Source organism: Panulirus ornatus, chromosome 9, assembly GCF_036320965.1.
Source record: "Panulirus ornatus isolate Po-2019 chromosome 9, ASM3632096v1, whole genome shotgun sequence".
Taxonomy (NCBI): domain Eukaryota; kingdom Metazoa; phylum Arthropoda; class Malacostraca; order Decapoda; family Palinuridae; genus Panulirus; species Panulirus ornatus.
In genome coordinates this window covers 21739594-21767067 of record NC_092232.1, presented here as the reverse complement: position 1 = coordinate 21767067, position 27474 = coordinate 21739594, and the positions used below count along the sequence as shown (strand labels likewise).

Genomic DNA, 27474 nt, shown 5'->3' with positions numbered 1-27474 from the left:
ATGACCTAGGAGTCATCTCTCTAGCGGTTTGACATAAACCTTTGCAGTGGTATAGTAAATGTCCACTGCTTGTTACCCACCTGACGAAGTCGTGTGTGCCCATCGCAGGCGCTGGTGAGGTACATGGGCGAGGTGCACAGGGGTGTGAGGGGCTTCGTGAAGGACGAGTACGACAACCCGGTAGAGGGCGCCTCCATGAAGATCAGGAACCGGGACGTGGGTTTCCAGTCCACCAAGTACGGCGAGTACTGGCGGATCCTCCTTCCAGGCTTCTACACCCTCGAGGTCAGTGTCTGCCCCCAGCCCCCTAACCCCCAGGTAACCCGAGGGTCAACTTTTGTACTCTCCTTCTAGGTCACATGTTAACCCTACCATATGTTGACCCAGCAACACTCACCATTGTCTGGAATTCGTGTTCTTTGTAATATCTATAATCGTCTATATTTCTGTGCGTATACACAGACGTATTTTGTCTTTCCTTTCTGCTGAATAACTTGATCTAACGAGTGTTCCAAGTATCCTATTCCTTGATCTCTGTATGTAAGGCACAGATAAATAGACAATAATTAATTTTTTTAAGTCCTTATGCCCCATCGCAATACCATCATATCCCTGCCCAGTATTCTAAATTATCATCATACCTCCCCCTTGTTTCCACCTCCTCCTCCTCACCTCTCCTACGTTCCTATAGTCCTCGATGACCCAACACATTCACTCAGAGGCGGTGTGTGTCTCTCTCCCTCCTACAGGTGTACGCTGAAGGGTTCGACCCCCGAGAGGAGGATTTCACTGTGGTGGAGTCTAACCCGACGCTCCTCAACATCACGCTCTACCGGACCCCTGTGAGTACCCCACCACCCCAAAAATGATTGATTCTCCAAATAATGGCTTAAATCCCATACCATGGCTTAATTCTCTCGAGTATGATCGTTTTAAAGTCTTAAGCACAATTATCTGAGGCTCCCCTAAGCTAATTTGACCTTACGTATGATGTTTATCCCTAAGATTTGACGGTTTAAGCCATCATGTGATGATGTAAACCATGAGTATGATGCCTCACACAGTGAACTTGATGGTTTGACTCTTGAGTAGGATGGTTTATACCTGATTGTTATGATCCATAAACCAGGATTTGATGGCTTCACCCCACCCAGTATTATGGTTTATCCATGAGCATAATGGTTTAACCCCTTGAGCAAGATAACCTTTAATGCGATGGTTTAACCACCAATATTCTGAGGCTGATGGTTTAATACCCAACAAAGATTGTTTAAGTCCTGCACCTGTGATGGTCTTTAACCCAGGTGATGCAGGCGCTGAAATACGATGAAATACGACCTTGTGTTAACCTCCAACCTTCCACCCGACCGTGTTATACAATTAAGAAATACTTGCATGATTTGACTTCTTGAGAACAGGGTCCCTTACGTGTACAACTGTAACGATGGTATGTTGACCTCCAAAGTACAACTTTCCAACATCTCAAAAACTATACGAACAAATCTTAGTTGTTCTTTGTTTTCAACTGTTAGTTTATCAAATGACGGGGTCGTTAAAACCATCAATATCAAGATGTCATAACCTATCGAAAAGTCTTTAACTCTGTCTTCGCTTGCTCAAGATAAATGTGTGACCGTATACGCTCATGCTGTGTACACGGTCCTTTTAACACAATGATAACTTTAGCCGAGGAAGACGATAACTTCTGCATGATTGTGCGATGTTTACCAGTGTGGTGCACGCTAAAAGCATCGAGTGGTAGGACCATACGCGTAGTGAGAACATGTATTATAGTTATAATACTAATAACTAATGATAATAATGATTACTATAATCATTATAATTATTATTATTATTATTATTATTATTATTATTATTATTATTATTATTACATAATCCCCAGAACCCCCTTATTCAGGGCTTCTGCAGCTTGAGGACTGCGCCACACTCAGTAGCAGGGACATAATTGACTCCTTTGAAGCGAAAAACTCTGGTGAGACTGTACTGTCTTTCGCCCACTGACGATACAGCCCCACCAAAGGTGCCTCTTCTCTCGAGGTGTAATCTCATGGAGGAATAGTCTGGTAACACCAGAGGAGCGTGAATGATCTTTCAGTTATCTTGAACATCTAAAAGAAAAAAAAAAAGCGTTCATACTTTGATGGAGATGGTGCTTATAATTTTACGCTGATAACCTGAATTATTTTGGCAGTCGATGGGCTTAAAACTCAGTTAACCAACTAACTAGACTTGATATGATAAGAGTCATTTAGCAATTACACTCTAGTCTCTAGGCATGCTAAACTAAGGTCTAGGTGTTCTGGGTATTGCATGATCACTCGTGAGCGCGACCATTTAACTTCATTCTTGGTATTTTAGTAATTCTTAAAGTCCTACCTGGGCACTGCTGCCTTCCAGCATCTTTTGAGGGCAGACTTAGTTTATCGTGGAGACATCGTTATAGAAGTTTGCTCCAAAAGCATGCTAAGGCACGCACAGTCTATATAGTCACGAACGCACAGCCTAGTCACGAACGCACATCCTAGTCTACGAGGCATTTAGGAAAACCAAAGCGAAAATCACGTAGGACCAACACAACCTCGTCACAGGGCACAGAATGAACCCTTACTGAAAAATCCACAACAACAATATTCTCTTTGATTTGTTGACACAAAAAAAGGTTCGAAATAGTTTGTATGGAGGTTAAGTATCAAACGCCTCAGCACCATGTAAAATACTATGACGCAAGTCGTCTCATTAATAGAGGTTTTTTTTTTTACATGCTAACCCATTGTGCTAATTGATAGTTGGTTAATTAACTATATAAAGGTTTTCTGTTATATGATTACCACCTTGCATGATAATACCAAGCTACTGCTGCATGAGTCCAGGTACCACTGGGTGCTGCTCTGTGTCAGTAGAGGTCAGTGGAACGGTAGGTAGGGAAAGCTATGTACAATGCACCATATGATCCTAGAATTTAATTGCTAGCTACTTAGTTAATGGGTATTCACTTTATATATTTTTTTTATTTATTAATTTTTTATTTTGCTTTGTCGCTGTCTCCCGCGTTAGCGAGGTAGCGCAAGGAAACAGACGAAAGAAATGGCCCAACCCATCCACATACACATGTATATACATATACGTCCACACACGCAAATATACATACCTTATACATCTCAATGTACACATATATATACACACACAGACATATACATATATACGCATGTACATAATTCATACTGTCTGCCTTTATTCATTCCCGTCTATATATATATATATATATATATATATATATATATATATATATATATATATATATATATATATTTATTTATTTATTTATTTATTCATTTATTTATTTTGCTTTGTCGCTGTCTCCCGCGTTTGCGAGGTAGCGCAAGGAAACAGACGAAAGAAATGGCCCAACCCACCCCCATACATAATGTATATACATACACGTCCACACTCGCAAATATACATACCTATACATCTCAATGTACACATATATATACACACACAGACACATACATATATACCCCTGCACACAATTCACACTGTCTGCCTTTATTCATTCTCGTCGCCACCTCGCCACACATGGAATACCATCCCCCTCCCCCCTCATGTGTGCGAGGTAGCACTAGGAAAAGATAACAAAGGCCCCATTCGTTCACACTCAGTCTCTAGCTGTCATGCAATAATGCCCGAAACCACAGCTCCCTTTCCACATCCAGGCCCCACACAACTTTCCATGGTTTACCCCAGACGCTTCACATGCCCTGATTCAAATCCACTGACAGCACGTCAACCCCGGTATACCACATCGATCCAATTCACTCTATTCCTTGCCCTCCTTTCACCCTCCTGCATGTTCAGGCCCCGATCACACAAAATCTTTTTCACTTCATCTTTCCATCTCCAATTTGGTCTCCCACTTCTCCTCGTTCCCTCCACCTCCGACACATATATCCTCTTGGTCAATCTTTCCTCACTCATTCTCTCCATGTGCCCAAACCATTTCAAACCACCCTCTTCTGCTCTCTCAACCACGCTCTTTTTATTTCCACACATCTCTCTTACCCTTACATTACTTACTCGATCAAACCACCTCACACCACACATTGTCCTCAAACATCTCATTTCCAGCACATCCACCCTCCTGCGCACAACTCTATCCATAGCCCACGCCTCGCAACCATACAACATTGTTGGAACCACTATTCCTTCAAACATAGCCATTTTTGCTTTCCGAGATAATGTTCTCGACTTCCACACATTCTTCAAGGCTTCCAGGATTTTCGCCCCCTCCCCCACCCTATGATTCACTTCCGCTTCCATGGTTCCATCCGCTGCCAAATCCACTCCCAGATATCTAAAACACTTTACTTCCTCCAGTTTTTCTCCATTCAAACTTACCTCCCAATTGACTTGACCCTCAACCCTACTGTACCTAATAACCTTGCTCTTATTCACATTTACTCTTAACTTTCTTCTTTCACACACTTTACCAAACTCGGTCACCAGCTTCTACAGTTTCTCACATGAATCAGCCACCAGCGCTGTATCATCAGCGAACAACAACTGACTCACTTCCCAAGCTCTCTCATCCACAACAGACTTCATACTTGTCCCTCTTTCCAAAACTCTTGCATTCACCTCCCTAACAACCCCATCCATAAACAAATTAAACAACCATGGAGACATCACACACCCCTGCCGCAAACCTACATTCACTGAGAACCAACCACTTTCCTCTCTTCCTACACGTACACATGCCTTACATCCTCGATAAAAACTTTTCACTGCTTCTAACAACTTGCCTCCCACACCATATATTCTTAATACCTTCCACAGAGCATCTCTATCAACTCTATCATATGCCTCCTCCAGATCCATAAATGCTACATACAAATCCATTTGCTTTTCTAAGTATTTCTCACATACATTCTTCATATATATATATATATATATATATATATATATATATATATATATATATATATATATATATATATATATATATATTCAAACTATTCGCCATTTCCCGCGTTAGTGAGGTAGCGTTAAGAACAGAGGACTGGGCCTTGGAGGGAATATCCTCACCTGGCCCCCTTCTCTGTTCCTTGTTTTGGAAATCCTCCCCTCTCGTTTTTTTTTAATTTTCCAAAGGAAGGAACAGAGAATTGGGCCAGGTGAGGGTATTCCCTCAATGGCCCAGTCCTCTGTTCTTAACGCTACCTCGCTAATGCGGGAAATGGCAAATAGTTTGAAAGAAAGAAAAGATATATATATATATATATATATATATATATATATATATATATATATATATATATATATATATATATATATATATATATATATCGGTTCTCATCAGTACAGTTCAACTTATTGGTCATATACATAGTGTATTACGTTTATTAGTGTTAGTATTGGTATGATGAATAATTAACACAGTTCTCCTTCCACCTCCTAGCCTGCACCGGACGCGCTGCCCTCCAGCCCGCAGCACCAGCCGCCAAACACGGCCGCAGGGGTAGGAATCATTCCATTATTCTCTCTCTCTCTCTCTCTCTCTCTCTCTCTCTCTCTCTCTCTCTCTCTCTCTCTCTCTCTCTCTCTCTCTCTCTCTCTCAGTACCTTGGTACGTTTATTTCTAATACTGACTTTTGGGCTAAGTTCTCTAGATTAACCAGAAACATGGCAGAGTTTAGACATTAATATGTAGTTCTCTTTGATACACTTGCCAAAAGCTACATTTGTTTCCCGTGTTACGTCCATATTTGTTTTCGGGTCGAGAGGAACGGAACTCTCTATTATCATATGGACGTAAACCAAACCTGACCCGAGTTAGTGATCACCTTGAACTTGTGACGAGCATTTTGATATTTTGGAAGAACGCGTGACAAATTTTTTTCAAAGAATAAAAATAAATTATTTGTACTTGGATAAATTTTACGGCGCAGGGTATGATCATTCTTTTCCGTAAAGTAGAAATATCAGTCACCCACGAAGAACAAAACGCATTCAAAAAAACTCAGGTTCACTTTGGTAACTTTAAAGTATGAGCAAGTGCTTAGAAAAGAAATCTAGATAAACTTTGTGAAATCCCATATTATGATCACTCAGACATTTGGTCTGGCATATATCTAAAATGGCTTTCTTTGTGTTGTGTGGTATTTGCTCGCTTGGGGAAAACAATCGGTAGACGTCTGTTTCTCGGACCCAACAGTGAACCACGCTTGACTCAAATGGAACAGGGAGCTAGCTGTGCTGGGAGACATATGACGTTTAACATTTGAAAGGGACAGCGACTGAAGCGGGACTGGGAGCATAACCAAGGAATGAGGTAAAATTACAAGGCTAAAAAGCCTTTAGTTTTACTTTCGTCTCCTATTATGTTCCCAGTCCCTGCTCATTTGTCATCCATTTTTAATATCCAACAATAGGTGTCAGCCCTAGCTCCATTTTGGTCTCACCCGCAGTTTATTGTACGAAGTCTTGTCAGGTTTTAATCCTTGTTTAACCTCGATTTTGGCTCCCAACTTCAGAATTATATCAGGCTTATGACCTAACCATATTGTGGTCCAGCAGATACAACTCGAACCCGGTTTTGAAAGCGTCATTTTACTTCTCATGTAGCGATTCTTAGTTTAGTAGCCCATGCTGAATACCCAACCCTGGTTTAGACCCCAGCTCCCTTGTCTCCTTCCTTACATCAGGGGACGACATTTAACCTCTTTCACTCCCTTGGTGTTTTTACCTTCCTCCAGCGACGTTTTGTGCTTACAAATGAGGTACTACCTACGTGAAAGACAAGACGGATTCATGGGATGAAAAAAGTGATGCAAACAAACCTCTTGGAAGTCTATGGGAGAATGAGCTCCGGTAATTTTAAACAAAAGAGAAGATTGGGTGGATTGTTTGTATCAAGACGTTCGAAAAGCATTTCACACTGCACTACATAGGAGATTAATAAAGATGAACCTTCAGGCGGGAATAAAGCATAAACTCCCTCGGAGACAAAATTACGTTAACGGAAGGGGACAAAGGAGGCGGCATCTCAGAGAAGCTTCCTCGAAATAGGGATCACCAGTGCCGTGAAGCAGGGCTCAGTCGTGGAATCATTGGTCTATCTGATCTGCGTACATGACATGCCATAAATATTGGTCTCACGCCTGAATATGATTCCGGTTGTTGCCAAGGTCATGGGAGAAATGAAAAGAGAAGAGGACTGCATCAACTTACGGTGGGGATCTAGACAAACTCCAAAGTTGATCTGATACATAGTTGATGAAATTCAGTCGGATAAAACACAGAGGACTGAGGATAGGACACGGTGAAATAAGGCCTCGATATTGATATTATCTAGTAGGATGTATGCTGCAGGAATGTGTGCGTGAGAAGTATGTGGAAGTCATTTTACCGAACCTATCACCTTAGGGAAATTGTACAGACCAACTGTTCGCAGGCAAATATTAGAATCGCATTTAAGTACATGAAAAGGGAAATAATCAGGAAACTGCTTACATCCTATCATCTAGGTCAAAACTGAAATATGTTTCTCAAGTTTTGGCACCATGCTTAAAAAAGCAGATAACTAATATAGAAGGTCTAGAGGGAGACAACAAAGATGATACCAGAATTAAAAGAGTTGAGCCACAGAGACAGGCTGAGAGATTTTTCCACCAAGAAAGGGAGACATGATCACAGTCTTTACGTTATTACTTTTTTTTTAGCCAGTTTAATGAGACACCACCTGATAGTTTCGAAAGATGCAAATATAGAACAAGACGCCTTAACATGAATTTGGCTGGGAAACTTGTAAGAAAGGATGTAAAGTGCTCTTATGGTATGAATTTGTTCAGAAACAAATTTAAGGTACGTACGGTACTCATGTTGGTCGTATTCTTCACATGGGAAAGCACAATTTTTTATCTGCGTCTTATTGGTAACTTTATTGGACTTCAGGAACAGTCGAAGATTACAGACAGAATCATGGGACAAGAGGCATTAGGTGTTCTTTTCTGTTAATTCCTACTTTCGCCTTCACTTTTGCTTTCCTAGATTACTATTTTATATATAAAGTTTTACTGAATCTGAAAGTCTTACAACTTTCCTGTAATTCATAATGAACTTGCATGTGCTACGCATGGAGCATTTTAATATTTACTGGTGTAAATGGGTAGCCTTTACGTAACTATATAAATAATTTTTGGCTATAGTATTTAGTCAAAACAAAAAGTTTACGGATTTGAACTTCTAGTTGTTGAAATGATATGTCTCTTGCTCAGCACTATCCTTCACAACCACAAAAAGTTTTATTTCAGTGTTAATCAAGTGTCAACTTATGTTCCTGCAACCACCATGATAGTTGATGGTCCTTTCCTCAGCAGGTACCCCTGAGCAAGCCGGCCCTTTGGATCACTGCCATCATTCTCTTTGCTATCGCACTTTTTACAAACTGAGCACAGACTGTGGGAGACCAGTTCGCTCTTTCAGTTGGGACATTGCTTTAATTACAAAATTCATTTTTTCTTACCATTGACTATTTTTATGTAAATGGTCAGAACAAGGAATCATAATTGTGAATTAATCTATGTGTTTATTTATTTCACTTTGTCTGGGGGGGCAATATTTGGACTGATTAATGGTCAAAAATTGAAAGAATATCGCCTTTGCGTAGTGTTTAAGGTGATATATATATATATATATATATATATATATATATATATATATATATATATATATATATATATATATGCATGACCTGTGCGTATGAGTAGGATTTGTCATATTGACAGTTCTCATCTATCTCCAGTATTGTGATAATATTTCGGAAAACAATAAACACTTGAGTACTTTAAGGTAATGGTCTTGTCTGTGATACCCTATCCTCGAAATTCTATTTGCTATATCTTTGTTTTAATTGTATTCTTTGAATTTTTGTGTGCATTTTCCGTATTCTTAATCATGTCAAGTAAAAGTTTTTGTAAGTATCGGAGCAACGTTTGAATGAAATTCATGAGACAAAAATCTTCCAACATAAGCAGTTATGCACAATACTTCCGAAGACTACTACCATAAATCACTTACTCGTGTCTACACGTTAAAAAAGATAAAATAAAAAGCCGTGGATCCACAAGACTCGGAATTGCTCAGGGGTAGAGGGCGCAGCCGTCAGTATATCTCCGTCGGCAGTCTAGAGAAAATGACTGACTGAAGGAGGACTATCCTAGATGCATGGGAGCCTAGCGAAGATGGTTCTCCTTTGTAGATTAATCATCATGGGTATGAAGAATGGTTGTGGTGATGCATGTACAGGTGGAAAAGGTAAATTTCTGCTATCTCACGGTGTTGCATGTTCTTATCAGTGTTGGTTAATATTTATATGCATCGCTTGAACTTGTGCATGACTCCTATTTATTTACGTTGCTGTGCCTTATGACTTTTCTAAATGCTTATTAGATTTTAGTCTAAATACAATAACTAACTTTAGTTCCAGTGGTTCTGTAGCCTTGCCAGTAAGTTATTCAAATAATTCCATGGCCAGAAAAGCATAACCTACTGCTTAAATAAACACCCAGTACTGTTGAAAGATTTTGAAGTAACATTGTACAGACACCCCCCCCCCCCCCCACCTCATCCAACCGAGACAGTCACTGCTGTCAAGCCTCTCTTTCTGTGAGGTGTGAGCCAAGGGAGTATCGACTCGGTCCTTCGAAACTTTCTTCAGTGAGTTGGGGTGAGGGAGCTAGAGAAGACAGGACCCGGCGCGTGAGGTGGTGATAGGATAACACGGTAAGGAGGGAAGGGTTGTTTAAGAGGAATACGGTGATAGGTGACACCTACATACAACGCAGTATTTTATGTAGCACATATAGATATAAGTAGGATTGAGCAAAAATGATGTGAGTGATGTTAATCGCAAATTTGGACGTTATTGGCAGCGTGTGCTAGAGGTCTGAATTAATCCATGATAATGCTACTCCCCCTCCCCATCCCCCACCTTTGATTAGCACACACACACACTCGCAGGCCATGTTCTTCCCTCCATCCACAGAGGCATATATCACTAACTCGAGGGTAACCTTTACACCTGCAGGGTTACGACCTAAGAAGTAGGAAATGGATGCATCTGAATATTTACTTAACCATTTTCTTTTCAGTATAATTGCCTATTAAACTGTCAAGTATTCTCAAGTATAATGAGCAGGAAAAAGAAATATCATTTTGCCGTACATCAACCGTGTCCCATGTATTGTTTCACAAAAGTATGTCGTGATGAGTGAACAGTCTTGATCAAGGGAATGTAGGTACTGTATTGTACTGGTGGTTTGGTTTGGTCAAGTAATTATAAGTCACTGCATCCTGTCCGCTGTTCTATGGAGAAATATAACCTGTGGTCCGTATTAGCTTTTGGCAACTCGTGGACATGAAAATGTTTGTCGTTGCACGTTAAAAGATGTGATTCGAATGAGCTTATCTGATGGTTTTAATGATATGCAGGGCTTAGTAAGAGGTTATAATTAGTATCGCTTGAGGCAAATTTGATAAACTAATAAAATGGGTGTGAATAAAAAAAAAATGGCTGGCCAGATAATCGTCATTACTCCGTATAGTGTTTATGTTGGTAGGTCGAGCATGATGGCGCTAAGTATATTCGAGAATTTACTTCAAAGTTCATCTCCTAAGCGAGGTAAATGGAAAGAGTACCTTGCAATCTCATCGACCAACGCTAAATTACATATCCCTGTGAATCACGTGACGACTCAAGAGCTAAAATGTGACCGGTCCTACGCGACGATCACAACTGCAGAACCCTCACCCAACACACTCACGCCACACCAAGAAAAAACTAACCACTTGCATCATTTTTTCCTAAAGTCTTACATTATCCTTCTTACTTATTGCATTCCCATCGCATGCTCAACTTTACAGGAAACCAATGATGTGTTCTATATGAATAAAACGCTGAGAAATGTATAACCACCTGTGAACACTCGTACTGAGTACACTCGTACATAGTTTGATTTTTAACATAAAACTTTAGGAAATCATCATGCTCTGGTGTTATATGGATTTTATAGTAAATAAGAACCCTTTATTATATATACGATAGTTACGTTACATTGAGTCTTCAGTAGAACCAGCCTGTTGAAAAAATGATAAATAAGGGATTCCATCTATTGCATTTGTACGATTAAGCCAATACGCAAGATGGTGGTTTGCAGGGTAGCAAATACGAAGTCAATAGAATACTATTAAAGAATGGCATCGTGCACGAAGGTTACTTTATCTCATCATTGATGTTATATCAATACTCATTTCATTCCGCTACATCTAACTTGGAATATCATTCTAGGCGGGCCCAGCAAATCAAGCTTCAATTTACCATCGTAACATTTTTCTTCCCACCACCTTCACCCCTTCTACCAAACCCGCCAAGAGAGATTCCACCTCGCTCAGTTAAATCGTTATACGTTATACAGTAATAGATATTATCATTCATCATTAATTTTATAAAAACCACTTACACTCATAATTTTTTTTTTTGTTTCCTACTCAGTTAATGTAACCGATACCATCACAATCAATGTTTCAATTTTGTTGAATGAGTGGCGTAGTTGCACGGCCTTGACTAAGTGAGCTTCTGTTTACCCGCATTTGACTTCTAAGTCTCGAGTAAATTCTCTCAGGTTCACACGAAGAGGAAGGAATGATATCATAATACCTTCTTGTTAGATTACGGAACTCAAAGTTTACATCACGTACAGTGAGACGTTGCATATACTATTAACGACCTCAAAATGGGCAAAACTCCGGACAGTGAAAACTTGAAGTAGTTTGAAATGAGTTTCGAAGTTGAGTCGACACTCATTTGGTTCAAATTCTAGGATTAGGAATAGCAACGTTGCCGTTTTCGGTTGGGATGGAGTTGACTGCACACTCGCTGGTTTTGTAAACATCATTAGTGAGCTCATTCTCGATTATCACTGTGGGAAAAGTCTGATATCAAATATCATCATCGCCGAGTTGTGGAACATTCGTAGAGGTATGTATTTATAGGATATGTGGTTGTTTGTAGGTCACACTTTGTACGAGTGGTGGGATGTAACTAGATATGCCTTGAAACTGCAATTATTAACTAATTCAGTTTTCCCTTTGAGGGGGCTTACATCAGTTTTAGGTGGAAGAGATTCTTGAACAAGTGTCCAGACTGTACCTGCAAACGGAACAGTATCTTACAGATATACTGTCAGACAATCGGTAGATCATTGCAGGGTTTGTGATGCTGAACGTCATGATAGACAGGAAAGCCAGACATATTCACTGTAGGAATGAGAACATATGCTTCATCTAGCTGACCGAGGGACCTGCATGGATAATTAAAGAATTGCAGACCAGCCAGTGTTTCATATTACTTGAAAAGTTTCTTTAGTAAGTACTAAGTTACTGCGAAATTTGTGTGCCAAGCAGGTACTGAGACAAACCACACTGCCTGCCACTTCTCAGTATGGGCATGTAGGGAACCAGACTTCAATGATGCTACCATACTTTCCCATTTCTTGACAAAAGGAATAAGAGCAAATGTTGATAACCATTGTTGATACAGCCGAAGACAGGGTACTCCTGCCATGAATTAATACACTGGCTGGAAGTTGCAGAGGTGTTGTTAGAATACATGAACGTGAATATTGCAGTGCATAATAATGACAAGAAGTGGTGGTGTAATGACAGTATAACTAGATTTCACATCTATAGTATTTATAGCTTTTTTATGACAAGAGAACTCTACTGAAATTTTTGTTTTTAGCCAGTTTAGGCATGTTACCTTTGTCAATAACGTGTCACTTCATACAAATCAAATATGAACTGTTTTTAAGCGTATGTGATATGGGACCATGATGACTGTTAAGGATGGTCTGGGGCTTTGTTGTCTAATTGTTAACAAATACTGGTATTTTCAGTAATTAGAAATCAGTAGATTATCATTAAACCTTTTCTCTCATTGACTCAACTCAGGGTTTGGACGGTGTTGCAGTTGAATTCATTAAGAAAGGGGGTGACTGAGTTGTTGCTTGGTTGGTAAGAATATTCAGTGTTTGTATGGATCGTGAAGTGTCTGAGGATTGGTGGAATGCATGCATGGTGCCATTGTAGAAAGGCAAAAGAGATAAAGGTGAGTGTTCAAATTACAGAGGCATAAGTTGGTTGAGTATTCCTTGGAAATTGTATGGGAGGGTATAGATTGAGAGGGTGAAGTCTTGTACAGAGCATCAGATTGGGGAGGAGCAGTGTGGTTTCAGAAGTGGTAGAGGATGTGTGGATCAGGTGTTTGCTTTGAAGAATGTTTGTGAGAAATACTTAGAAAAACTGATGGATTTGCATGTAGCATTTATGGATCTGGAGAAGATATATGTTAGGGTTGATAGAGATGCTTCGTGGAAGGTCATAAGAGTATATGGTGTGGAAGGTAAGCTTCTAGAAGCAGTGAAAAGTTTTTATCAAGGATGTAAGGCATGTGTACGAGTAGGAAGGAAGGAGAGTGATTGGTTACCTGTGAAGGTCGGTCTGTGGCAGGGATATGTGATGTCCCCATGGTTGTTTAATTTGTTTATGGATGGGGTGGTTAGGGAGGTGGATGTAAGAGTTTTGGAGAGAGGGGCTAGTATAAAGTCATTTGGGATGAGAAAGCCTGGGAAGTGAGTCAGTTGTTGTTATCCAGTGATACATCTCTGATGACTTATTTGGGTGAAAAACTACAGAAGTTGGTGACTGAGTTTGGAAAAGTGTGAAAGGAGAAAGTTGAGAGAAAAAGTAAATAAGAGCAAGGTTATTAGGCTCAGCACGGTCATGGGATAAGTTAGTTGGGAAGTAAGTTTGATTGGAGAAAGGTTGGAGGAAGTGAAGTGTTTTAGATATCTGGAAGTGGATTTCACAGCGAATAGAACCATGGAAGCAGAAGTGGGTCACAGCATGGGGGAGGGGCGAAGGTTCTGGGAGCAATGAAGAATGTGTGGAAGGAGAGAACGTTATCTCAGAGAGCAAAAATGGGTAAGTTTGAAGGAATAGTAATTCCAGCAATATTATATGGTTGCGATGCATGGGCTATTGATAGAGTTTTACAGAAGAGGGTGGATGTGTTGGAAAGGAAATGTTTGAGGACAATATATGTGGTGTGAGGTGGTTTGATTGATAAGTAATGAAAGGGTAAGAGAGATGTGTGGAAATAAAAAGAGTCTGGTTGAGAGAGCAGAAGAGGGTGTGTTGAAATGGTTCAGACACATGGAGAGAATGAGTGAGGAAAAGTTAACAATGAAGATGTATGTGTCAGAGGTGGAGAGAACAAAAAGTGGGAGGTGGAAGGATGGAGTGAAAAAAATTTTGAGTGATCAGGGCCTGAACATACAGGAGGGTGAGAGGTATGCAAGGAATAGAGTGAATTGGAATGATGTGGTATACCAGGGTCAAAATGCTGTCAGTGGATTGAATGAGGGCATGTGAAATGTCTGGGTAAACCTTGCAAAGGTCTGTGGGCTTTGGATATGGATAGCTGTGGTTTCAGTGCATTTCACATGACACCTAAAGACTGAGTGTGAACAAATGTGGTCTTTTTTGTCTGTTTTCCTTGCACTACCTTGTTGAAGCAGGGGTAAAGATGCTGTTTCCTGTGGGGCAGGGTAGCACCAGAAATGGATGAAGGCAAGCAAGTATGAATATGTACATGGATACATATATAAATTTCTATGTATGTGTATGTATGAGTATATGTTGATATGTATATGTGCATGTATGGGCGTTCATGTATATATATGTGCATATGAGTGGATGGGCCATTCTTCGAATGTTTCCTGGCACTACCTGTGACACAGGAAATGGCGAGCAAATTTGATAAATAATGAATAATGTGTGGAAGTCAAGAACATTGTCTCGGAAAGCAAAAATAGGTATGTTTGAAGGAATAGTGGTTCCAACAATGTTGTATGGTTGCAAGGCGTGGACTATGGATAGAGTTGTGCGCAGGAGGGTGGATGTGCTGGAAATGAGATGTTTGAGGACAATATGTGGTGTGAGGTGGTTTGATCGAGTAAGTAATGTAAGGGTAAGAGAGATGTGTAGAAATAAAAAGAGCGTGGTTGAGAGAGCAGAAGAGGGTGTTTTGAAATGGTTTGGGCACATGGAGAGAATGAGTGAGGAAAGATTGACCAAGAGGATATATGTGTCGGAGGTGGAGGGAACGAGGAGAAGTGGGAGACCAAATTGGAGGTGGAAAGATGGAGTGAAAAAGATTTTGAGTGATCGGGGCCTGGACATGCAGGAGGGTGAAAGGCGGGCAAAGAATAGAGTGAATTGGATCGATGTGGTATACTGGGGTCGACGTGCTGTCAATGGATTGAATCAGGGCATGTGAAGAGTCTGGGGTAAACCATGGAAAGTTCTGTGGGGCCTGGATGTGGAAAGGGAGCTGTGGTTTCGGGCATTATGACATGACAGCTAGAGACTGAGTGTGAACGAATGGGGCCTTTGTTGTCTTTTCCTAGCGCTACCTCGCACACATGAGGGGGGAGGGGGATGTTATTCCATGTGTGGCGAGGTGGCGATGGGAATAGATAAAGGCAGACAGTATGAATTATGTACATGTGTATATATGTATATGTCTGTGTGTGTGTATATATATGTATACATTGAGATGTATAGGTATGTATATTTGCGTGTGTGGACATGTATGTATATACATGTGTATGGGGGTGGGTTGGGCCATTTCTTTCGTCTGTTTCCTTGCACTACCTCGCAAACGCGGGAAACAGCGACAAAACAAAATAAATAAATAAATAAATAAAATATATTGTTTTAGATATATGGGAGTGGAACGGGCAGCGGATGGAACCATGGAAGTGGAAGTGAATCATAGGGTGGGGAGGGGGTGAAAATCCTGGGAGCCTTGAAGAATGTTTGGAAGTCGTGAACATTATCTCGGAAAGCAAAAATGGGTATGTTTGAAGGGATAGTGGTTCCAACAATGTTGTATGGTTGCGAGGCATGGGCTATGGATAGAGTTGTGCGCAGGAGGGTGGATGTGCTGGAAATGAGATGTTTGAGGACAATATGTGGTGTGAGGTGGTTTGATCGAGTAAGTAATGTAAGGGTAAGAGAGATGTGTGGAAATAAAAAGAACGTGGTTGAGAGAGCAGAAGAGGGTGTTTTGAAATGGTTTGGGCACATGGAGAGAATGAGTGAGGAAAGATTGACCAAGAGGATATATGTGTCGGAGGTGTAGGGAACGAGAATTGGGAGACCAAATTGGAGGTGGAAAGATGGAGTGAAAAAGATTTTGAGTGATCGGGGCATGAACATGCAGGAGGGTGAAAGGTGAGCAAGAAATAGAGTGAATTGGATCGATGTGGTATACCGGGGTCGATGTGCTGTCAATGGATTGAATCAGGGCATGTGAAGCGTCTGGGGTAAACCATGGAAAGTTGTGTGGGGCTTGGATGTGGAAAGGGAGCTGTGGTTTCAGGCATTATTACATGACGGCTAGAGACTGAGTGTGAATGAATGGGGCCTTTGTTGTCTTTTCCTAGCGCTACCTCGCACACATGAGGGGGGAGGGGGATGTTATTCCATGTGTGGCGACGGGAATGAATAAAGTCAGACAGTATGAATTATGTACATGTGTATATATGTATATGTCTGTGTGTGTATATATATGTGTACATTGAGATGTATAGGTATGTATATTTGCGTGTGTGGATGTGTATGTATATACATGTGTATGGGGGTGGGTTGGGCCATTTCTTTCGTCTGTTTCCTTGTGCTACCTCGCAAACATGGGAAACAGCGACAAAGCAAAATAAATAAATAAATAAAATATATTGTTTTAGATATCTGGGATTGGATCTGGCAGCGGATGGAACCATGGAAGCAGAAGTGAATCATAGGATGGGGGAGGGGGCGAAAATCCTGGGAGCCTTGAAGAATGTTTGGAAGTCATGAACATTAACTCGGAAAGCAAAAATGGCTATGTTTGAAGGGATAGTGGTTCCAGCAGTGTTGTATGGTTGCGAGGTGTGGGCTATGGATAGAGTTGTGCGCAGGAGGGTGGATGTGCTGGAAATGAGATGTTTGAGGACAATATGTGGTGTGAGGTGGTTTGATCGAGTAAGTAATGTAAGGGCAAGAGAGATGTGTGGAAATAAAAAGAGCGTGGTTGAGAGAGCAGAAGAGGGCGTTTTGAAATGGTTTGGGCTCATGGAGAGAATGAGTGGGGAAAGATTGACCAAGAGGATATATGTGTCGGAGGTGTAGGGAACGAGAATTGGGAGACCAAATTGGAGGTGGAAAGATGGAGTGAAAAAGATTTTGAGTGATCGGGGCCTGAACATGCAGGAGGGTGAAAGGCGGGCAAGGAATAGAGTGAATTGGATCGATGTGGTATACCAGGGTTGACGTGCTGTCAATGGATTGAATCAGGGCATATGAAGCGTCTGGGGTAAACCATGGAAAGTTGTGTGGGGCCTGGATGTGGAAAGGGAGCTGTGGTTTCAGGCATTATTACATGACGGCTAGAGACTGAGTGTGAACGAATGGGGCCTTTGTTGTCTTTTACTAGCACTACCTCGCACACATGAGGGGGGAGGGGGATGTTATTCCATGTGTGGCGAGGTGGCGATGGGAATAAATAAAGGCAGACTATGGATTATGTACATGTGTATATATGTATATGTCTGTGTGTGTATATATATGTGTACATTGAGATGTATAGGTATGTATATTTGCGTGTGTGGACGTGTATGGATATACATGTGTATGGGGGTGGGTTGGGCCATTTCTTTCGTCTGTTTCCTTGAGCTACCTCGTTAATGCGGGAGACAGTGACAAAGCAAAATATATATATATATATATATATATATATATATAAAAGGTGAAGATTTGTATGGGTTTTCAGAAAAGAAGAGTGAATGTTGGGGTGAAGAGGGTGGTGAGAGTAAGTGAGCTTGGGAAGGAGACTTGTGTGAGGAAGTACCAGGAGAGACTGAGTACAGAATGGAAAAAGGTGAGAACAATGGAAGTAAGGGGAGTGGGGGAGGAATGGGATGTATTTAGGGAAGCAGTGATGGATTGCGCAAAAGATGCTTGTGGCATGAGAAGAGTGGGAGGTGGGTTGATTAGAAAGGGTAGTGAGTGGTGGGATGAAGAAGTAAGATTATTAGTGAAAGAGAAGAGAGAGGCATTTGGATGATTTTTGCAGGGAAAAAATGCAATTGAGTGGGAGATGTATAAAAGAAAGAGACAGGAGGTCAAGAGAAAGGTGCAAAAGGTGAAAAAGAGGGCAAATGAGAGTTGGGGTGAGAGAGTATCATTAAATTTTAGGGAGAATAAAAAGATGTTCTGGAAGGAGGTAAATAAAGTGCGTAAGACAAGGGAGCAAATGGGAACTTCAGTGAAGGGCACAAATGGGGAGGTGATAACAAGTAGTGGTGATGTGAGAAGGAGATGGAGTGAGTATTTTGAAGGTTTGTTGATTGTGTTTGATGATAGAGTGGCAGATATAGGGTGTTTTGGTTGAGGTGGTGTGCAGAGTGAGAGGGTTAGGGAAAATGATTTGGTAAACAGAGAAGAGGTAGTAAAAGCTTTGCGGAAGATGAAAGCAGGCAAGGCAGCAGGTTTGGATTGTATTGCAGTGGAATTTATTAAAAAAGGGGGTGACTGTATTATTGACTGGTTGGTAAGGTTATTTAATGTATGTATGACTCATGGTGAGGTGCCTGAGGATTGGCGGAATGCGTGCATAGTGCCATTGTACAAAGGCAAAGGGGATAAGAGTGAGTGCTCAAATTACAGAGGTATAAGTTAGTTGAGTATTCCTGGTAAATTATATGGGAGGGTATTGATTGAGAGGGTGAAGGCATGTACAGAGCATCAGATTGGGGAAGAGCAGTGTGGTTTCAGAAGTGGTAGAGGATGTGTGGATCAGGTGTTTGCTTTGAAGAATGTATGTGAGAAATACTTAGAGAAGCAAATGGATTTGTATGTAGCATTTATGGATCTGGAGAAGGCATATGATAAGAGTTGATAGAGATGCTCTGTGGAAGGTATTAAGAATATATGGTGTGGGAGGCAAGTTGTTAGAAGCAGTGAAAAGTTTTTATCGAGGATGTAAGGCATGTGTACGTGTAGGAAGAGAGGAAAGTGATTGGTTCTCAGTGAATGTAGGTTTGCAGCAGGGGTGTGTGATGTCTCCATGGTTGTTTAATTTGTTTATGGATGGGGTTGTTAGGGAGGTGAATGCAAGAGTTTTGGAAAGAGGGGCAAGTATGAAGTCTGTTGGGGATGAGAGAGCTTGGGAAGTGAGTCAGTTGTTGTTTGCTGATGATACAGCGCTGGTGGCTGATTCATGTGAGAAACTGCAGAAGCTGGTGACTGAGTTTGGTAAAGTGTGTGGAAGAAGAAAGTTAAGAGTAAATGTAAATAAGAGCAAGGTTATTAGGTACAGTAGGGTTGAGGGTCAAGTCAATTGGGAGGTAAGTTTGAATGGAGAAAAACTGGAGGAAGTGAAGTGTTTTAGATATCTGGGAGTGGATCTGTCAGCGGATGGAACCATGGAAGCGGAAGTGGATCATAGGGTGGGGGAGGGGGCGAAAATTTTGGGAGCCTTGAAGAATGTGTGGAAGTCGAGAACATTATCTCGGAAAGCAAAAATGGGTATGTTTGAAGGAATAGTGGTTCCAACAATGTTGTATGGTTGCGAGGCGTGGGCTATGGATAGAGTTGTGCGCAGGAGGATGGATGTGCTGGAAATGAGATGTTTGAGGACAATGTGTGGTGTGAGGTGGTTTGATCGAGTAAGTAACGTAAGGGTAAGAGAGATGTGTGGAAATAAAAAGAGCGTGGTTGAGAGAGCAGAAGAGGGTGTTTTGAAATGGTTTGGGCACATGGAGAGAATGAGTGAGGAAAGATTGACCAAGAGGATATATGTGTCGGAGGTGGAGGGAACGAGGAGAAGAGGGAGACCAAATTGGAGGTGGAAAGATGGAGTGAAAAAGATTTTGTGTGATCGGGGCCTGAACATGCAGGAGGGTGTAAGGAGGGCAAGGAATAGAGTGAATTGGAGCGATGTGGTATACAGGGGTTGACGTGCTGTCAGTGGAGTGAATCAAGGCATGTGAGGCGTCTGGGGTGGACCATGGAAAGCTGTGTAGGTATGTATACACGTGTGTGGACATGTGTATGTACATGTGTATGGGGGGGGGGGTTGGGCCATTTCTTTCGTCTGTTTCCTTGCGCTACCTCGCAGACGCGGGAGACAGCGACAAAGTATTAAAAAAAAAAAAAAAAAAAAAATATATATATATATATATATATATATATATATATATATATATATATATATATATATATATATGTTGGGGTGAAGAGGGTGGTGAGAGTAAGTGAGCTTGGGAAGGAGACTTGTGTGAGGAAGTACCAGGAGAGACTGAGTACATCCATTCCTGTCGCCATCCCGCGACACATGAAATAGCGTTCCACCACCCCCACCAGTGAGGTAGCGCCAGGAAAAGACATAAAAGGCCACATTCGTTCACGCACTCTCTCTAGCTGTCATGTGTAATGTACCGAAACACAGCTCCCTTTCCACATCCACACCCAACAAAACTTTCCATGGTTTACCCCAGATGCTTCACATACCCTGGTTCAGTCCATTGACAGCACATTGACCCCAGTATACCACAGAGTTCCAATTCACTCTGTACCTTTCATGCCTTTCACCCTCCTGTATGATTAGGCCCCGATCGCTCAAAATTTTTTTCACTCCATCCTTCCACCTCCAATTTGGTCTCCCATTTCCCCTTATTCCCTCCACCTCTGACACATATATCCTCTTTGTCAATCTTTTCTCACTCATTTTCTCCATGTGTCTAAACCATTTCAACACACCCTCTTCTGCTCTCTCAACCACACTCGTTTTATTACCACACATCTCTCTTACCCTTTCATTACTTAATCAAACCACCTCGCACCACATATTGTCCTCAAACATCTCATTTCCAACACAGCCACCCTCCTCCATACATCCCTATCTGTAGCCCATGCCTCGCAACCATATAACATTGTTGGAACTACTATTCCTCCAAACATACCCATTTTTGCTCAGAGATAACATTCTCTCCTTCCACACATTCTTCATCGCTCCAGAACCTTCTCCCCCTCCCCCACCCTGTAACTTGCTTCCACTTCCATGATTCCATTCACTAATGAGTCCACTCCTAGATATCTAAAACGCTTCACTACCTCCAATTTTTCTCCATTCAAACTTAAATCCTAACTAACCTGTCCCACAGCCCTACTGAACCTAGTACCCTCACTTTTACTCTCAAGTTTCTCCTTTTACACACTTTTCCAAACTCAGTCACTAACTTCTGCAGTTTCTCTCTCAAATTAGCCACAAGTGCTGTATCATCAGTAAACAGCAACTGACCCAGGCCCTCTCATCTCCAAAAGGCTGCATACTCAACCCTCTCTCCAAAACTCTTGCATTTACCTCCTTAACCACCCCATCCATAAACAAATTATACAACCATGGGGACATCACTCCCCTGTCACAAACCATCCTTCTGGGAATGAATCACTCTCCTCTCTTCCTACTTGTACACATGCACACACACACATACACTTCATGCCCCAAGAGTCCCTTCTATCTTTATAAGGCTCTTGTAGCACTCAGGAAGCTGGCCACTTCCACCTGTCACAACCACAGATTGTAAAATTTTGTGACTTATGTACCTCCATGTACAGAGAATGCAGGACAATTGAGAAGCAGGTGCTTGGTGTTGCATTGTGGGCATGAAGGGTCTTGGGATATATTGGATTTTTTTTTTTTTTTTTTTTTTTTTTTTTTTTTTTTTTTTGTGATGGATGATGTCCAGAGCATAGATGGAAGAGTGTAACTCATGTCTGTGTGGTTTCTCATTGGTTCATCTCTGGTGTGTTGGAGTTTAAGACCAAGTGTCTGTTGTTTAGTGTTTGACAGGGTAGTTTAATGTATATGTGTTTTGTCAGTGTTTTGATTGTTAGGTGTGGTTGGATCTGTGAGTCAAGGTTCCTGAAGCATGAAACAGGTAAACTTTTTATGTCTGCTTAGGGTTTAATGGTTAGTTGTAGAGTGTTTTATGTGGGAGAGGTCTAGTGCTGTTGCATAGAATTGAATGCAGAGTGTGATGAGGTGGAATTGTATTAGGAGGATCTTTCCTTCATTGTGAAGATATTGTGTTTATGGTTGCTCTATGTGCACTATTTTGTGTGGTTTGCAGCATTCTCATATTTGCTTTTGAGAGGGTGAAAGACCAGGCAGGTGAGGCATAGTCTTAGTGGATTGGGTTAACTGTTTATAGAAGATGCTGAGGATTTTTTTTTTCAGTACCAGTTAGTGTTCTAAAAGCATTTTTTTTTCTGGTATTTAGTGTTCTAAAGGCATTTGTTTTTTGTTTTGCTTTTGTGTTGATGTTGGAAATGAATATCGTGTCTTGTCATGCCCATGATATATATTGTGCATCAGCCTAAAAAAAAATCATTTTTACTGTGTAGTACATGTATTGTTTTTTATATTATTGTTGTTATTAGATCCTCTTTGTTTTTCAGCGTTTCCATTTATAAAGGTATCTTTCTAAGTGATTTATTATATTATCCTAACAAGTAGGCAAAGATGCATTTGCAAGTACAAAATATTAAGGTGGTAAATTGCTTTTCATGAAGTATACTCACCAGCTTCTCAAAGTAACATAGTTACAATCAGTTTCATGAGGTGCACTGAATAAAAATTCCATCTAATCTATAACTATAATTTATGTAATTATAATTGTAATTTATAATTTATGTAATTATGTTCGCTGATGATACAGCGCTGGTGGCTGATTCATGTGAGAAACTGCAGAAGTTGGTGACTGAGTTTGGTAAAGTGTGTGGAAGAAGAAAGTTGAGAGTAAATGTGAATAAGAGCAAGGTTATTAGGTACAGTAGAGGTGAGGGTCAAGTCAATTGGGAGGTGAGTTTGAATGGAGAAAAACTGGAGGAAGTGAAGTGTTTTAGATATCTGGGAGTGGATCTGTCAGCGGATGGAACCATGGAAGCGGAAGTGGATCATAGGGTGGGGGAGGGGGCGAAAATTTTGGGAGCCTTGAAAAATGTGTGGAAGTCGAGAACATTATCTCGGAAAGCGAAAATGGGTATGTTTGAGGGAATAGTGGTTCCAACAATGTTGTATGGTTGCGAGGCGTGGGCTATGGATAGAGGTGTGCGCAGGAGGATGGATGTGCTGGAAATGAGATGTTTGAGGACAATGTGTGGTGTGAGGTGGTTTGATCGAGTAAGTAACGTAAGGGTAAGAGAGATGTGTGGAAATAAAAAGAGCGTGGTTGAGAGAGCAGAAGAGGGTGTTTTGAAATGGTTTGGGCACATGGAGAGAATGAGTGAGGAGAGATTGACCAAGAGGATATATGTGTCGGAGGTGGAGGGAACGAGGAGAAGAGGGAGACCAAATTGGAGGTGGAAAGATGGAGTGAAAAAGATTTTGTGTGATCGGGGCCTGAACATGCAGGAGGGTGAAAGGAGGGCAAGGAATAGAGTGAATTGGAGTCATGTGGTATACAGGGGTTGACGTGCTGTCAGTGGATTGAATCAAGGCATGTGAAGCGTCTGGGGTAAACCATGGAAAGCTGTGTAGGTATGTATATTTGCGTGTGTGGACGTGTGTATGTACATGTGTATGGGGGGGGGGGAGGTTGGGCCATTTCTTTCGTCTGTTTCCTTGCGCTACCTCGCAAACGCGGGAGACAGCGACAAAGTATAAAAAAAAAAAAAAAAAAAAAAAAAATCAAATACACATGTTAGTATAGCTAGTTATCTTTTGTGAAAATAAAACTTCCCTTTACTGTAATATAATCACTCTTAAACCCATGAACATTATTTTCTCTTTGCATTTAAATATTATCACTTGAATAAATTTCTGGGAACAATGATGTCCGCTTGTCTAACAGTTATATTTTCCTTAACAGGACCGTAATGACCCCAGCCAGCGACCTGTGTTTGTAGGTGGACCAAACCAGCAGCAGGGAGCAGCACCCCAAAACCAAGGTGGCATAACTGGTTTTTTCTCTTCCATTACTAACCAAATATCAAATGTCCTCAGTGACCTTTTTGGTTGAGAAAAGTCCTTCAGAGATATTTTGTTGGTGAGATGTACATCATCCAGTTATTCTGAGCTCCTTTGATCAATGTGGTATTAAGAATGATGCACAATTTACCTGCTGCATGTCTTGATTTGATGTTGACAGTGACTTGTGCAGCAAATTCAGTGTTAACCACTTGCTGCTAAATGCACTCAGGTTTCATGCAATTGTATGCACAAATAACCAGAAAAAAATTAAGTTCAGTAGTGAGAAGACATAGATATCCAGCTTTGTGACTGGAAAAATGTTATACTGTATAGCTTTTTTTGTAGGCATTAAAGGCAGAACCCTGTGGCTTTAGGCCATGGTGGTCCACGAAGTAGATCCCTGCCATTGTTACCTTTGTTATTACCTGAAAGTTATATCTATTTTAACTGTTAAGATATATTTTACTGTTATTTATTATATTTTTAGGCTGCTGTCTGAACCTGCCTTTATTGTTAAGGTAGTTTCTGGATACACTGTTTATCTAGGAGGGTATGGATTATAAGCAATTACTTGGGATTGTAGTGATATAAATCTGCTTCATATTAATGTAGTGTATAGGTATTACCATATGTAACCAACAAAAGCACCTATTATTGTGTCCACCATGCACTTACTATTGCCACTGGCAATTTCATTATCATTACCATGCTAACTTCAGTAGATTAAGATGATGTTTGATGTTTGATTACAATTCCTTCTAACTGTTTATTGATTTTAAATGTTATTACTGTAGTTCTAACCTGATGAAGGTTGACTTAAGCAGATGGGACCAGAAAATGTATCAGTTTCATGATACAAAAGCATACCAATATTTTATTTATAGAGTACAATTTATCTATATTAGACTAAAGCTGAAGAAAGTTTACTATTTCTACACGTTAAAGAGAACTATTCCAAAGTTGTTGAAATAAATGATGAGATTTTCTTGAGAATCTGGCAGGGGAGACGAGAAATCTATTTTCATATGAAGAACTTGATCAGGTTTCTACACAAAGACGACACAATCCATACCTGCCTTCCACTAACTGCCTTCTTTATGATAGTAGAGTCAGTGGTCCATGCCCTGAGAAACACATGTTCCTTGATACATTGATGTTCTGAGTTAGGACTGACTGGAATAAACTGCTCCACATCAGAATCAAGCTGTAGGACAAGAATTTACTATATAGGTGAAACCGTTTTCATTTTGAGATTTGAAATATGATAAATAAGGTTCAGTTAGATGTAATTATGTTCCATTGATAAGTAATGTCACTGGAACAATCCTATAATACTGCTTATGGAATGATTGGACCCAGATTGCTGTCCCATCAAGTATAAAATTTTAGGAGACTGTAAGTTTACACTTAAGTTGATTATTGGTACCTAAGACGTGCAAAACCATTTGTAAATCAACTATTTGAAGCAAATTTTTTGCATTATTATCATAAACAGATTACCTATGAAAAAGCCCATATCTATGAATAAGTTCATAGGAACTAAAATATACATACATTGCTTCTAGGGGAATAATTCACAAAAACTTTTCAGTCACTAACATTAGAAAAATAAAAATTATTTTGAGTTACTCAAAATTCTGTGACAGTACCACACCAAAAGGAATCCTCACATTAAAAGGAAAATAAGAAAGGTGTAGATGCAAGCAAAAGATTATTTGGCATATTTTTTTGCATACACCATAAGATTGTGATATGTATCTTGTAGTTTAAACATTTTTGATGCATAAACACCTAAGTTGATAGAATGAGGCTTTTAGCTTTTCTTTAGATATGCATTTGTGTTTGGAGAACAGTAGTCTGAGTTATTTTTAGCATATAAGGGTAAGAGAAAAGGTATTTTAAAACTGGCATCTGTCAACCATTATGTAACACAGGAAGGTGAAAAAAGAAAAGGATTATCATTATTTCTAATACATTTTATATTGTTTTAGTAAACAAACAACTTAATTACCTGATTGTAGATATATCATAAAAATTACTATAAATCCAAATTTAGCAATAGCATAGTATGAAATGATCCATTTAATGTGTAGGTTTAAGGTCTTCATGATGGAGCCCAAGTATAGAACCTAATTCTGTACTGTACAAATAGGTAATTGCTATTGCATCAAGGCTTATTTGGCAGGGGAATGACTAAGACAGCAGTTCATTATGATATTCAATACCTCTTAGCAGTGATCATGAAATTTTTGAAGTGAAGTCTCAAGTTTGGTCATGTACGTTGTAAAACTTTATTATTAAAATATTTATATTATATACCCATCTAAAGTATTATTAATTTTTACCTGCAAATATGAAAAAAATTTCCCTTTTTCTTAGGATGGTTCAATCTAAAGTCTGATTTACAATGTTTTTCTATTGTGTCAGGATGTCAGACTAGAAAAAGTTTCAGCCATGGATGTTTCTTCCTACAGTACTGTATATTCCCACCTAATTCACTTTCATGTCTAAAATAGACAATTCGCATTCTGTAAGCATACATATTCTTGTCTGTGAAAGTATCTGTAATACTTGTAATTATTGTAAAATTGAGCTGACTTGGGAAAATGTGTACCTCACTAAAACCTGGATAAGAGAAGAATCTCCCAAAAAAATCATCTTTAGAAGATGAGTGACTAGAGATGTTTGTTGTATGGCTCAAAATGTGTGTTTTAAACTCATGAAATCTCATATGACCAACCCACATTCCTTGAAGAAATTGACTGACCTCAGAGTAACATTTTTGAGACTGACATCATAGACATTTGTAGTGGAGAAATGTTGGAGGTATATGTCTTGGAAAGTATACTGTGGGAAAACTTTTGCAGGGAATTACAACAGTGCTTAGGTAATTTTGTCACTCCATCCTTTCAGATCCATTGCATTTACATTTCTCTATGTACAGTATTTGTTACGACAGTCATTTTTTGTCGTGTGCCTGTCTTGTTGAATTCAGAGATATGGTTCAGTAGCTTTTCACAAGAACTTAATGGGTGAAGAATTTTACAGTTGCATGATATTTTGCAAGATTAGTATTAAGACTTCATTATCTTTCAGAAAGTTCCTACCATAAGATGGGCAATCTGTTGCAGAGGATAATTTTCAAAAAGGTGTAAAATAAAGGTTAACACAAATGGCTTCAATTGAGTACTTGACAATGAATATACTCCCATCAGTATTTATTTTTTGTACATAACTACCTTTCCCACTTTAAAGAGGTAGTGTCAGGAACAAATGAGGAACATCTTCATTTGCACACTTCCATCTCTAGCCATCTTGAA

At 40.1% G+C, this 27474-nt stretch overlaps 1 protein-coding gene across 13 annotated transcripts in view; it reads left to right on the top strand.

Annotated features, from left to right (window-relative positions):
• Positions 1-26470, top strand: part of LOC139750261 (carboxypeptidase D-like) — a 273624-nt gene extending 247154 nt beyond the window's left edge. For 9 of the 13 annotated variants that reach the window (XM_071664819.1, XM_071664814.1, XM_071664820.1 and 6 more), the window contains 4 exons: positions 109-285; positions 750-842; positions 5477-5536; positions 24054-26470. In XM_071664819.1, coding sequence (XP_071520920.1) covers positions 109-285; positions 750-842; positions 5477-5536; positions 24054-24203 — 480 coding nt within the window. In that variant the 3' untranslated portion in view covers positions 24204-26470. Of the gene's footprint in view, positions 1-108; positions 286-749; positions 843-5476; positions 5537-8393; positions 9303-24053 lie in introns of those variants that run through there. The other 4 variants (XM_071664823.1, XM_071664828.1, XM_071664825.1 and 1 more) reach the window with 3 other exon arrangements.
• The last annotated feature ends 1004 nt before the right edge of the window (positions 26471-27474 follow it).